This window comes from Cucurbita moschata, unplaced genomic scaffold (genome assembly GCF_002738365.1).
Source record: "Cucurbita moschata cultivar Rifu unplaced genomic scaffold, Cmos_1.0 Cmo_Scf00011, whole genome shotgun sequence".
NCBI classification, from domain to species: domain Eukaryota; kingdom Viridiplantae; phylum Streptophyta; class Magnoliopsida; order Cucurbitales; family Cucurbitaceae; genus Cucurbita; species Cucurbita moschata.
In genome coordinates this window covers 2,051,869-2,064,974 of record NW_019268527.1, presented here as the reverse complement: position 1 = coordinate 2,064,974, position 13,106 = coordinate 2,051,869, and the positions used below count along the sequence as shown (strand labels likewise).

The 13,106-nt window shown below is 37.9% G+C and overlaps 2 protein-coding genes across 3 annotated transcripts in view; both read left to right on the top strand.

The window, feature by feature from the left end:
* The window catches only part of LOC111449968 (ABC transporter B family member 26, chloroplastic), a 10,643-nt gene extending 5,786 nt beyond the window's left edge, over positions 1-4,857 (top strand). For both annotated transcript variants that reach the window (XM_023090079.1, XM_023090080.1), the window contains 9 exons: positions 70-280; positions 1,157-1,230; positions 2,082-2,138; positions 2,218-2,292; positions 2,641-2,715; positions 2,794-3,075; positions 3,642-3,706; positions 3,780-3,840; positions 4,551-4,857. In XM_023090079.1, coding sequence (XP_022945847.1) covers positions 70-280; positions 1,157-1,230; positions 2,082-2,138; positions 2,218-2,292; positions 2,641-2,715; positions 2,794-3,075; positions 3,642-3,706; positions 3,780-3,840; positions 4,551-4,631 — 981 coding nt within the window. In that variant the 3' untranslated portion in view covers positions 4,632-4,857. The remainder of the gene's footprint in view (positions 1-69; positions 281-1,156; positions 1,231-2,081; positions 2,139-2,217; positions 2,293-2,640; positions 2,716-2,793; positions 3,076-3,641; positions 3,707-3,779; positions 3,841-4,550) is intronic.
* A 1,089-nt stretch (positions 4,858-5,946) lies between these two features.
* LOC111449891 overlaps positions 5,947-13,106 on the top strand; it is an 11,820-nt gene continuing 4,660 nt past the window's right edge. The window contains exons 1-11 of the mRNA XM_023089976.1: positions 5,947-6,553; positions 6,811-6,859; positions 7,255-7,692; positions 8,602-8,963; positions 9,040-9,231; positions 9,297-9,485; positions 9,642-9,716; positions 10,483-10,549; positions 10,629-11,721; positions 11,801-11,857; positions 12,229-12,505. Coding sequence (XP_022945744.1) covers positions 6,173-6,553; positions 6,811-6,859; positions 7,255-7,692; positions 8,602-8,963; positions 9,040-9,231; positions 9,297-9,485; positions 9,642-9,716; positions 10,483-10,549; positions 10,629-11,721; positions 11,801-11,857; positions 12,229-12,505 — 3,180 coding nt within the window. The 5' untranslated portion in view covers positions 5,947-6,172. The remainder of the gene's footprint in view (positions 6,554-6,810; positions 6,860-7,254; positions 7,693-8,601; positions 8,964-9,039; positions 9,232-9,296; positions 9,486-9,641; positions 9,717-10,482; positions 10,550-10,628; positions 11,722-11,800; positions 11,858-12,228; positions 12,506-13,106) is intronic.

Sequence of the window (13,106 nt, the reverse complement as noted above, 5' to 3'; positions counted from 1 at the left end):
CCCCCCCCCCCCCCCCCTTTCAGATGTTTTCTTACTTGTATTTTAACATTAGATCTTTTTCATTTCTAGGTCATTGCCGTGCTATTAGGAGGAATGTTTATTCTATCTGGTCGTATAACAGCTGAACAACTTACGAAGTTTATATTGTATAGTGAATGGTTAATTTATTCAACATGGTGGGTAGGGGACAATTTATCCTCATTGATGCAATCTGTTGGGGCAAGTGAAAAGGTCTTCCAATTGATGGATCTCTTGCCTAGCGACCAATTTGCATCACAAGGTAAGCTACTAACTGAGTTGTGATGGAGATGTTGGGTCATCAGTTTTGTTCCTAGGCCCCCTTTTGCAATAATTTTAGTCTTTGAACTTTAGAAGTATAATGGTTAAGTCATCGACATCAGAATTTTTGGAGTAATATAAAATTTGCAATTTGAATTGATAAGTCCAATATGTAAAAGGAAATACATGTATTCCAAAATAAATAAAAAACTAATAATCGAGGTTATTATTCATCAGTAATAATCATAATAATTGAAGGTTAGCTGACTTATTGACTATCATTCATTAATGTCAAAAACTTAGTTGCTTTCTAAAAGTATGGAGAACTAAATCATTACAAATATTACAATGGCAGTATAGGACGGCTAAAAATGTGTTTTTACCATATCTTTTGTGTGTGGAGTCTTAGTTTTGGACTTTAGTTTAAGACAGAAAACCCCGCGAGCAATTCTTGATTGACCGAGGCATCATTAGTATTCTCTCCCTCACCAATGTTCAAATATTGTTTTACATCAAATTACTTTAATTTAGTTGTGTAAAATACTTCGCGTGGCAGTTGCTGCTCCAGACTTGAAAAACTAGTTTTACGCAACTTTTAATGCTGGGAATGCTGCTTATCTTTTTTGCTTTGGTCTTTTGTTCTCGTTCTTGTTTTTTCTATTTATCTTTTTCTTCTATGATCTGTTTTAACGTAGAAAGCACTTTAAAGTGAGGAGTACTTTGTTACCTTGAACTTGTTGTCTTCATTGTTTAAATCTCTGAAGGTTGGAGCTGTTCATTTATCATATGGTGTAGGAAGCAGTAAAATGAAATCACATAGAACTCAGGTGCACGAAATCTTATGTTGAATTTTTATTGACATGATAAACACTTGCAGGAATAAAGTTGCAGAAACTGACAGGACGCTTCGAGTTTTTGGATGTCTCTTTCCGTTATCCCTCACGGCCAACGGTAAATTTCTTTTTAGTTGTAAGATCTACTCACTACTTCTTTCAACACTCTGGTTTTTTTATGTAGTACCTATAATGATCCACCGTAGAATATGCAATAATTTTGCTCATCTCTGAACTCTTAAATTAGGATGGCTTGGTATTGTATTTCTTATTTCTTATGTATCCTTCACCTTACATTGCCCACATAATCGGGTGATAACTTTTTTTTCCATGTGTGAAAGAATAATATCACCCTATACCTTTCTCAGCCTTTTGGCTAAGATCAATGATAGTGTCTGTTTTCATCGGTAAGTGAAGGGTAATATCAACAGAATTCATAGCCTCATGTAGTTGCTCATGAAGATTCCTTTTTTAAGATTGTTTGGGCTTCATAAGTGTTGTTATGGCTAACTTTATAATGCTTAAAGCTGTAAGGCTGAATGTCAGCTCAATATATACACCTGGAATTGACTATGTTGCCATTTTACCAAGTTCATATTTCTAGCAGTATGAGGAGCGCGCCATTATAGGTTAGCCTAAACTGGAAGATATTACTTGACTAATTAGGCCTCGAAGCAGCATTATATCTACTAGTTTATTTTCTTTCTCCTTTCCGCAAGGGACTTATTGAGAGTTACTCTGCATTGCAATATCAAGCTGCATGCTTAAAATTTCGTGCTAGGTAAACTTCAGATGATAAGCTTTCACATCTTGTGATGATGAATTCTTCTTAATTTATTTTGCTGAGCTGGCTGCGTCACATTATTACGATGATGATTATCATTATTATTATAATATTGTTATCATTCAACTTTTGGATGCTTTTCTTGCCTATTCTCGAGATGATTGTTGATTCAAATACTTCAATAGGTCTCTGTACTGCAACATGTAAACCTTTCAGTGCATCCCAATGAAGTTGTAGCAATAGTAAGTATTTTCTCGCTATTTACATGTCTGGTTATGGGTTCTGCAGTGACCAATAAGTTGATGCTTTCTTTTTTGCAAGGTTGGTCTTAGTGGCAGTGGTAAAAGCACGCTGGTAAACCTTTTACTCCGACTTTATGAGCCAACGAATGGGCAGGTAATGTGTTTAGCTTGTTATACCCCCTTTTAGTGAATATAAAAATGCGACTGTAATTTGTTTTTTCTTGAAGCAATGTGTGTGGGTTTAGAATAAAATATTTTAGTAATGGATCAAAGAAAAAAGTAGTTATCCAATGGCCAAAGTATACATCACCTGCAAGAGTTATTGCTATGAGTTCTTCCATGATCCGCCTCCTGCTGCTCTCTCCTTATTTGTCATACTATTGATGTGTGCACTCATGAATTAGAATCCACGAAACTTATCTATGTTTGTGGAAATAATGCAAAGAATATTTTGCATGCTCTTATGTCTTCTCTCATTTCGGATAATATTTCCTATTTGCAGGTTTTAATCGACGGTTACCCTCTTAAAGAATTGGACATTGTATGGTGGAGAGAAAGGATCGGATATGTAGGGCAGGTCCGTTAACTACTTCCGACTTGATTTAAAGTTCAGCGTTGTTTCATATTTCCCTTCTGATGTGATAGTTTTGAGCAGGAACCTAAACTTTTCCGCATGGATGTTAGTTCAAACATTAAGTATGGATGTCACAGAGACGTAGGACAGGAGGATGTGGAATGGGCAGCCAAGCAGGCTTATGCTCATGACTTCATCCTATCGCTGCCCAATGGTTATCAAACGCTTGTTGATGATGATTTGCTTAGTGGGGGACAAAAGCAGCGGATAGCCATTGCACGAGCTATTCTTAGGGATCCAGCTCTTTTGATTCTTGATGAGGCCACTAGCGCATTGGATGCTGAGAGTGAACACAATGTTAAGGTAAATACTTTGACAAAGCTCTTGATGTCGGCCTTCCCCCTCCCAAAAGGAAACAAAAATGGAAAGAAATAGATGGAAAAGACTTAGATAATCAAATTGAGGTTGAAAGATTTCACATATAGGCTCGAGTGCTGGCTATATTACTATATATTCATGGAATCAGAGAACTTTGTATTACAAGCACACGGAAAAAGGAATAATTGTACAACGGTGCGTGTAAAATTAAGGTGAAAATGTGTGCTAAGCTCACAATCAGGTGAAACAGGCAGGAATGTATAACAGGATTCTAATGGTTTGTAAAAACAGTCACCCACAGGATCCTTTTATTGCTTGCTTAATTTACTGCTACCATCACCTGATAGCCATGCAAAGTTTATAAGTTTCCCCTCGTCTTAGAATGTTCTAAGCAACTTTTCTCCTTTTTCTTATAACTTTTAAAGCCGGCTTTACTTAAAAAAGTTTTTGAAGTAGCACTTAAAAAGTCTCTAAACATGTCATTGAACACATGCATGTGGAAAAAGAGAAGCACGAGCGATTACTTACATGTTGCTTGTGATGTTACTCAGGGCGTTCTTCGTGCTGTAAGAAATGACTTGAAGATGAAGAGAACTGTCTTAATTATTGCGCACAGGTAAGCTCTCTAATATGGCCTCCATTGCATATGTTTCTTGTGGATTAATAGTTCGACCTTTACACTTTTACAGGCTTTCAACTATTCAAGCTGCTGACAGGATAGTGGTTATGGATGGCGGTCAGATAGTAGAGGTTATTCTGCTCCCTATTAAGTTTAAGCTTTTTACAGTATTCATGGAAATTATAGCTTGCTTACTTTTCTACTATGTTCATTTTCTTTTGAAAACTGAAGCCAACCAACCACCCATTATCCCACTTAAGAGATCGATAAACCCATGATAACCTGATATTTTTCTTTTATTTAACCAGCCTATTGCTCAAACACATTACATTAACCTTAGAATCTTCGAAGTCCCTTTCTATAACCATTTTGTTCTTAGGTTCTCTATGTTTTGGCAATTATGCTTACTTCCACCCGATTCTTAATAAGCTTTAGGGAATGTTCATGGATCTATAATCAAAGAATACTCTCTCCATTGGTGTTAGGTCTTTTGGAGAAGCCCAAAGCAAAGTTACGAGAGCTTATGCTCAAAGTGGACAATATCGTACCATTGTGGAGAGTCATGTTCATCTAACAAGCTTTACATTTGCATCCTAAGCTAAATTTGGAAAAAAAAATGAAGTTTTTAGAAACTACTTGTTTTAGTTTTCAAATTTGATTTGGTTTTTGAAACGTTTTTAAAAAGTAGGTGAAAAAGCATGAAAACTGAATGTGGAAGTAGTTTATAAGCTTAAAGTTTTAAAACTAGAAAACAAAAAACAAAATGACTTTCAAATAGGGCCTAAGTTATCGACTAAATTGTCGTATTGATGAACTTGTTCGGTCGATTATTATATCACAGATGGGCACGCACAATGAGCTTCTCGTAAAGGATGGGTTATATGCAAGATTGACTAGAAAACAGGCTGATGCAGTGGCATGAGGAATGCCAATTTATTTCCTATTTAACTCTTGCAGGGGTGAAGCAAAATTTCAACTGCTAACCCACTCAGAATGCTTAGACACATTTGGAAAAGGTAAAAAAAAGTTGTATACCTAAGAAATTATAGCAATTCAAAAGGCCATGACATTCCATTTGTATGAAAAATTCAATGTTTTAAGCTAGAATCCTAGTTTCTATATGCTTCTAACATCTTTTCTTTTGTACAGTTTTGTAGTGCTTAATTGGTGTCCAATTAATTTATGAACATGAATGCAATAGCTTCTTCTTTGGTTATCTTATATCAAATTAAGTGTCCATTTCATTATGGTTCAGGGTTGTAAGCATTAATAACTCTTTAAACTTTACCCATCGGTTTAAACTATAAGAAGAGTTATTAATGCTTACAGCTTTACCCATCTTCACTATCTTCACGAGGTTGAAGCTTTAAATTTTCATCTCATGCTAAGTTTTTTTTTTAGAAATTTAACATATATAATTCGAACTTTTCCTAAGTTTGAAATATATATTTGATTATCCATTTGAATAAGGCTCTTTTATCTAGCTAATCGTTACAAGATGGAAGAGTCATTTTTAACTTTATCGATGATATAATTTAGTCTATTTTTGGCATCATATTCATAAGCTCAAATCACTATGTAGCTATCATTAATATCATTACCATCATTAGAGATGTTCATGAGACGGAAACGAGAAAGTCTTCATGTCCCAAAATTTTTCATTTATTTTTGCTAGGATACTCCACGAGAAATGTGTGGGGATCGGGTTCCCTGTAAAAAATTGTTTACCATGTTTTTATTTTTTTAAAAATGGTTCATTCAAATGCATAGTTTTTAATTTTACCATATAATTTTTATTTAAAAATGTAAACAAAAATATAATATAATAGTGTACCAAAAAATATTCTAAAAATTCAAATTTTAATATTTCAGCCTACTCTTTTCTACGCAATAAAAGCTGAAATAAAATGATGGTTGTAACCTCATGGAAATATAATAGTAAAATAAATAAATTAATTTTTTTATATGTAAAAAGATAGGAACGAGATGGGACAAGACGGGGATGGAGACCGGGAATACAATATTCTTAATGTAATTAAGAGAAATCTCTTTGCATTCCTTCTTTAAACACGATTTCTCAATCTATTCAAGACGTTCTTATGACGTGCGAATAAATGAACATCTCTGGTAGCAACGAATGAGAATAAAATTATTATACGTGATGTTTAAATTCAGTAGGTTGAGGAGAAAATGTATTATTATGGGCTTTTGAAGGTTAGGCCCAGTTTTCGGAAGAAAGAAAATCGAAGCCGACGTGGTTAGCCACTACCGACGGCGAGAAAACGGCGACGTAATGGTTGCAATTCATACTGGACTTATTCCCTCACAAAATTCCCCCTTCTTTCCCCGCAGCCGCAGGGCGTAGTAACAATGCCGGAATTCGGAGCTTGAACCCTGACCCCGCCGTATTCTTCCACTCAATCACCGTACCTGAAGAAGAATCCGCCATTAATCCACAGAGATATGGATTCTTACCATCAGACGCACCATTTCCCGGGGGCTCCGCCACCTCCGCCGCCCCCCTCCGCTGCCGATCCCTACTACCACCACCACCACCACCAGCAATCGTCGTTGAGGTCACCAGTTCCTCCGCAGGGTCCATGGTTCCACAACCAATTTCAATACCACCCTTCGCATTCTGCGTCACCTTCTCCTCATCCGCCTCCGTCGCAGTGGGGACCGCCGCCGGCGCCTCATTCCGAACATGCTCCTCCTCCTCCTCCTCCTCCTCCTCCCGGTGCTTATCCTCCACCTCCTCATCCTTATCCTTCGCAGCCTATGCACCACAACCAGTTTCCTCCTCCTCGTCCTCCTATGTTTCAGCAACTCCCTCCTCATTCGCAGGTGATTCAGGCGAATTTCGTCATCTTTCGATTAAATTCTTGTTCCCCGACTACTTTCTTGACCTGTCGGAATTTAATGCCATCAACTGGTTTAGGATATTTGTCATTGTTCTGATGGTTCTTGGAGTGGGAGTGAATTCATTTAGATTTCTTTAGCTATTTTCTATCATTTTCATAACTTGTGAGGATCGTCAATGTACTTTCTATATGTTATATTCGTCCATATGCCATGTCTTTACCATATGTTGATCGTTGTAGGAATGGAACAACCCGAATTGGGCTCCGCATCAAGCTTGGGAATATCGAGGTTTGTTCTTAATTTCCTCATGAATTCTTTCTGTTTGATTCTACCTGAACTTTCTTTAGTTTGCAAGAATTTACCTGTCATTTTACAAAGTATAGATGCCATTCTTGCTGTTCTTATATATCAAATGCTTATAGTAACGATCTGTATGAAATGCTTATAATATCGATCTGCTTATTGCGGATGGGTTGCTTGGTTTATCCGTATTGCATCATTGCGAGAAACAATTTCTCCACTTACACTTTTTGTGTTGTGTTATTGTGTTGTCAGTCTCTTTCTATTATGATCCTTTTTTCACTGTGATGCAAATTTTAGGATTTCTTTTTGGTCCTTTGAAATCTTTGTGCCCCTTCAGTTTACTGCTTCTGTGCATCTTCTTTTAAATATTTTAATGGCAGCCCAAGGCAATGAAGAAGATTGGGCAGCCAGAGCTAGGGCGTGGGCGGATGCGAAGACTGCAATGGACAGTCAGCAATCTCAGTTTGCACCTACAGGGAGACATGAAGAACATAACTATTATCAGGATCAGTACTCGCAACCAATTAATTCAAATCATCCAGATATGTCTCATCAACCTCCTCCTACAACCTATGAACAGTATCCAGCTTCAGCGACAACTGTTGCCCGGCCATCAGCAGCTCATCACTTGGAGTCCACACCTGTTACTATTAGCAGTGAACAATCTTCTTATTTTTCAGATGGGCGTCTAACTTACTCTGTCACTGATGGTAGTTATGGAGGCAACATGAGCTCTGTTTTACATCACCAAGGGAAATTATCTTCAAGTCCATCGGTTCATCAGCAGGAGGTACCTTCTAGTAACTATTCTGTTACAGGTAATGATTCACTTGTGTATGAGTGTAGTTATTGTTGAAGAATCCTACTTTGAAACTCATTTAGTATTAAAATTGATGTTCTTTTTGTTTCGTTAATTGTTATTATATTCAACGTTTATATCCTTCTTGTCATTGAACAACAATTGATTCTCTGTGGGCATTTATCACTATGAATTTTATTACTATTATTATGGCATTATTGTTGTTAATGTTTTTATCATTATTATTATAACAGATAATTGCTACTGGCTTGTCAATGTATTTTTATATATAATTGGTTGGTTGGGGAGCTCGTTGAGTGCTCAAGAGAAGCTGGATTGCTGTTGTTATGTTGTGCCTCGTTGCTTCTCTTATAGTTTAATCCCTATTTTATAGACTGATGGAGGTTACAGTCACGAAAGGCTAACAAGTTCCTGCTTGGGAATATAGGATGAAAGAACCTCCCCCCTCCCCCCTCCCCACCCCAGGGCATGCGCTCGCATAAAGTGAAAAGAAATGGTAGAATGATCCCTCTTCTTCATACTTCATTATCAGTGTTCAGTCTAGATTCCAAGACTTAGAAAAGCTGGTATTTGAATGAAGCACCTAGACGTGTTAATAATATTTTTTTTTTTTCAAGTGTTCGACAAATAATTTTAGGTGAAAGTTGCGTCTCATATTCAGCTTTTACCACAATCAAGAATGTGATCAACTTTTTCGGGATCATAATCATGTTCAGAGTTAAGTCGCCAATTGTACACTTGCACAAACATTCAAATCCTCCAGAGCAAAAGCTTGTTTGGAGCAGAGATTTGTTATTACTTTTTAAATACTAGGAGTCCTATTCACTTAGACTTACGGCTCCTTATTTCTCGATGCTACTGTTGTTTCTCTTAATAGTTCAATTTTACCTTAAACACCTAATGGCAGGTAAAGAAGATACTGTAGATCAAAATATACAGTCTTTCAAATCACTACCTTTGAAAAGTTCATCAGTTCATGGTGGACAGCAGCATTTCCAATCACCTATTCCTCCGCCCTATGCATATAGCAATGAGCCAGGGCCAATTGGTCCCATGGCCAATCTTGCAGATCAGCCTTTAGATTTTGCTCCTAGGTTCAGTCATGATCGTGGTCTAAGAATGCATTCTGGCTTTCCTCGCAATGATTCAGCCGGATCCACTAGAGGCAATGATTCAGGCGTCCCAATGCCGTCCTTAAATTCATGGTCTTCTATTTCTCCTGGCATGATTTATCCACCAATTCCTCCTGTCTTGGCTTCTGGAGCACAGGTTCTGGATTTTTTTTAAAGTTCTTTTTGTTCTAGGTCATCAAGATAAATTCCTGAAAATTGTTATAAATTTTCAGCTTGATCCTCCTGTAGCTGTACCTTCTTCTGTTCCTGGACACACACCGTCCCCATTTGGAAGGTTTGCTGGTTCTGGCATCACCCCTGCAATTCCTGCTGCCGCTGCTCCATTTCCTGGTGCTGCACTTCCTGCCACAGTTTTATCTGGTGATGCATATGGCATGTCAACTATGTCTGAACGTCCAAAAAAGGTAAACGACAGCAACTGATATTGGAAATATGATAAACAGCTAGTTAACTGATCGTGTAATTTTAGGCCTCTGTGCCAAATTGGCTCAGAGAGGAAATCAAGAAAGCAGTTATCACAAGTTCTTCTGCTGACCATCCTAAGGAGGATGCTGAGCTAATGGAAGATCAAGGAGTTGACAAGTCTTATGCAAAGGGTGATCAAGCTGATAGTAAAAGTATTGATTCATCTAGGTCGACTGAAGAAGAAGATGATGAGGTTCTCTATAATATATTCTTTTCAGGATAATATTCATGCTCTTCCACGCACTATCTTGTGGATGGGGGCTTAGAATCATTACTTTTCTGGTTTATCCAGATGAGACTTCGTCTATGTTCTCTTTTGGTTATGGAGTTCATCTTTTGTGCCATGCAGGATGTTGTAGAAGAAGCAAGAACTGCAGCAACAAATCAAGAAATCAAGCGTGTGTTGACCGAAGTACTCTTAAAGGTTTTGTTGCTAAATCTGACCTACATGTTTTTAAAACTTGATAACCATTCTTGAATTTCATTTCCTTACATATTCTGGTTTCATACAATCTTAAACTCTGAATTAGTACTTTGTTTCCCTATTCTTTTTGTTGATTTAGAAGGAACTTTTCAACTTAGAAAGCCATTCTGGAAATCAATTATTTCTTTGAAAATTAGTTTTGGGTTTTGACATTTGCAATGGGGGTTGGAACATCCTCACACACACACATATATTCATTTCTATGTTCTGTTGCACGAATTTTTGAATTCATTTTATATATTTTGCTTATTTGTAAGGAAGCTAAAATTACTTTTTGAAGTTGATCCATGTTGGATTGTCATCTCGTAGTTAAGTTGGGATTTTATTGAGGGCATTGTTACTAAAGAAGGGAGGACTTTTTGATCCCGTACAGTAACTGCTGTTCTAAGTCATTAATATGGTTGGGAAGAAACAGAATAAGTTTGGATTTGAATTGGCCAGATTCAGAAATGTCTTAATATTGTTGGTCTAAGCATAGGAAGTTGCGACCTTTGGCATCTCGTTTCTTCATTCATGACTTGATTATTGCTATTTGATGAGGGGAGGATTCTCAATCTGCCGTTCCTTTCCTCAATAAATGTGTGAAGAACATGTTTATATGTCAGTGAACTTTATCTGCAGCATAGCTGACTTATGAAATCACTTCGAAATTTCTCTATACTTCCCATGCTTATGTGTATGCATGTTTAAAATGATTTCTACACAGGTTACTGATGAACTGTTTGATGAAATTGCTACAAAAGTTCTTGATGAAGATGATCTCGCTGTTGAAGGTAACTATCTATGCTCTTACTCCCTGCTTTTCTCCTCTCTCTCTCTTTCTCACAATGCTATTTTTCCTGTTCCATTCAGCCAAGCTTACTTCAAATCAGAATGTCTCTTCATCTCCCTTTCCAGTCTCAACTCCCAAAGCTTCTGCCAAGGTTTTGTTGCCAGTCAAAGTTCAGGAACCTAATAATGACGATACTAGTGAAAAGTCGAGTTCCAGCTCACCTGGAGATGTACTTGGTCTTGGAAATTATGCTTCTGATGATGAAGAAAATGATGATAGAGATGGTGAAATTCAGAGTTCAAATATGCAAGGTTCCAAGACAATGTTCAATGTTGAGCTATCCAGTACAAAAAGAAATTTGAGAGATATTCAAGATGCAGTTGGAAGTGCTAGCCCTCGAGGAAATGTTATAGAGCACAGTGGAAATCATGTAATAAGTGACATCAATGATGGTCCAACCAGTTCTGTTAATGAAATGAGTAAAAGCACAGGCTTCAGTAAGCTGAATGATGATTGGATGGATCGAGAAATGGGTCAAGAACATTCATTGAAGCCAAGCTCTAAAGGTAAAGATAATGAGACAAAGTTTGGGGATGGAATTGCCTTTGGGACAAGGGATGTTTTAGGCATGGTATCTGAACAGCAAGGAAAGAATGTGAATGGTAAAAATGTATCTAAAGATCCGCATGATGGGGAAACTAAAATAAAACCGCTCGATAGTGGTAAGCAGGAAAGTATGAGGGGTTCTTCATTGAAAGATCGTGTCAAGGAAGAAGGGGAGGTAAAAACTAGAACAAATGAGAAAGCAGATGAGAATCGTCTGAAGCAAGATGCCAGGCGCCCGAGGAAGGAAGAGGCAGATGATCAGACTGTTCAAAAGGGAAAATTGAAGGACCAAGGTGTTAAGTCTGGCGAGAAAGGTAAGGATTCCGACTTGAGACACAGGTCTACACGTCAAAATTCAAAGGACGAAAGGAGAGAAGACAAGCATCTGAGGGCCAGCACTAAAGATGGAACCGACAGAAACAGGGTGTACACAAAAGACGACGAAGGCAGAACGAGACAGAAAATCTCAAGTGAATTGACTAGGCACAAGAGCAGTAGAGACAGAAATAAAGACAAGGCCATCGATCGATCAACCAATTCGAGTGATGACTCGGATGATTCTAAAAGGTATTTCTTATGGATGTTCCTACTCTTTTTCCCCTTTGAAAAAGTTATATAGGACTTCATTCCTAGCCCCTTTCTCCAGGAAGGTGAAATCCAGAAAGCGTGACAAATCCCCATCTCCAATCAGATCTAGGAGAAGGTATTGTAATCCTAAACCTCTAATTCACGTTTGCATCTTTGGTAATTTTATTTTCTTTTTATCGTTGGACTACAAAAATGAATATTGTTCCCAAATTCTTTCATGATTATACTTGGTGGTTTTAATCATGATGATCAAAAGTGAAGAATTAATGGTTCAAGCAGTTAATAGAATACATCTTTAGGATATTATCTTGTGGATTACCAATCCATGCTCTTCGCCTTCACATAAAGATAGAGGTTATCCTTTATGGTGTATGCTAACAAATAGTTTCTTGACAAGTTTTACACTGCACGAGGCTGAGCATCTCTGTTATAAGCTTTTGCAAGTTTAACTCACCAAATCAGTATAATGGATGCTTTCATTTCTAGACAAGTATCGCGGTCACCACATAGCAAGCACTCTCAGCGCAGGCATTCTCCCTTCTCTTCTCTTGAAACCACCAGGTATGCCGCAATGTCCATAGATTTAGTTTGTGTTATGTGTTCTCAGGACATGTGCACACTCATCCTCATAACAGTAAGCTGCTCCAATGGATGCTTCAGATTCTTTGTTACTGATTGTTCTTTAGGACTAACTACACATATCATACAGGGCAAGGAGGTCAAGGTCTCGGTCTCCTGCAAGACGGCGCAGATGATTGTCAAATGATTAAGAGAATTCGAACCAATTATACTCGTCTGAAGACTCGTAATCTTGATTTCAATACCTGAATCTGAGTCTAAGCTGCAAATATTTTTTGAATTTGAAGAGGTGGCAATGTTATGAATGTCTGTTTCAATGGCTTCACTAGATGGTTGTGATATACTCCGATGGCCATGGACGTTAGCCATCGATGCTATCTGTTTTAAACCGATAGACTTGACATACTCGTCTAGGAGCTGCCGCTTTAAATATAGCGATATTGGTTACTTCTAGCTAAGTTTCCTTTGATGTATGAGGAGAGTGGATTTGAAGGGAGAACCTCAGAAAGGTGTTTTGATTCTCAAAAGGGTTGGTTGCCCGAGAGTTGGGAATGAGGAGCAAAAAGTGTTGTATGATGGGAAAAGAAATATAACTCAAAAGGGTTGAATTTTTGTGCATGTATTTGACAACCTCCTCTCTCTCTCTCTCTCTCTCTCTCTCTCTCTTCCTCCCTCTCTCTCTCTCTCCCTCTCCCTCCCTCTCTCTCTCCCTCTCCCTCTCCCTCCCTCTCTCCTCCCTCCCTCTCTCCTCCCTCTCCCTCTCCCTCTCTCTCTCTCTCTCTCTC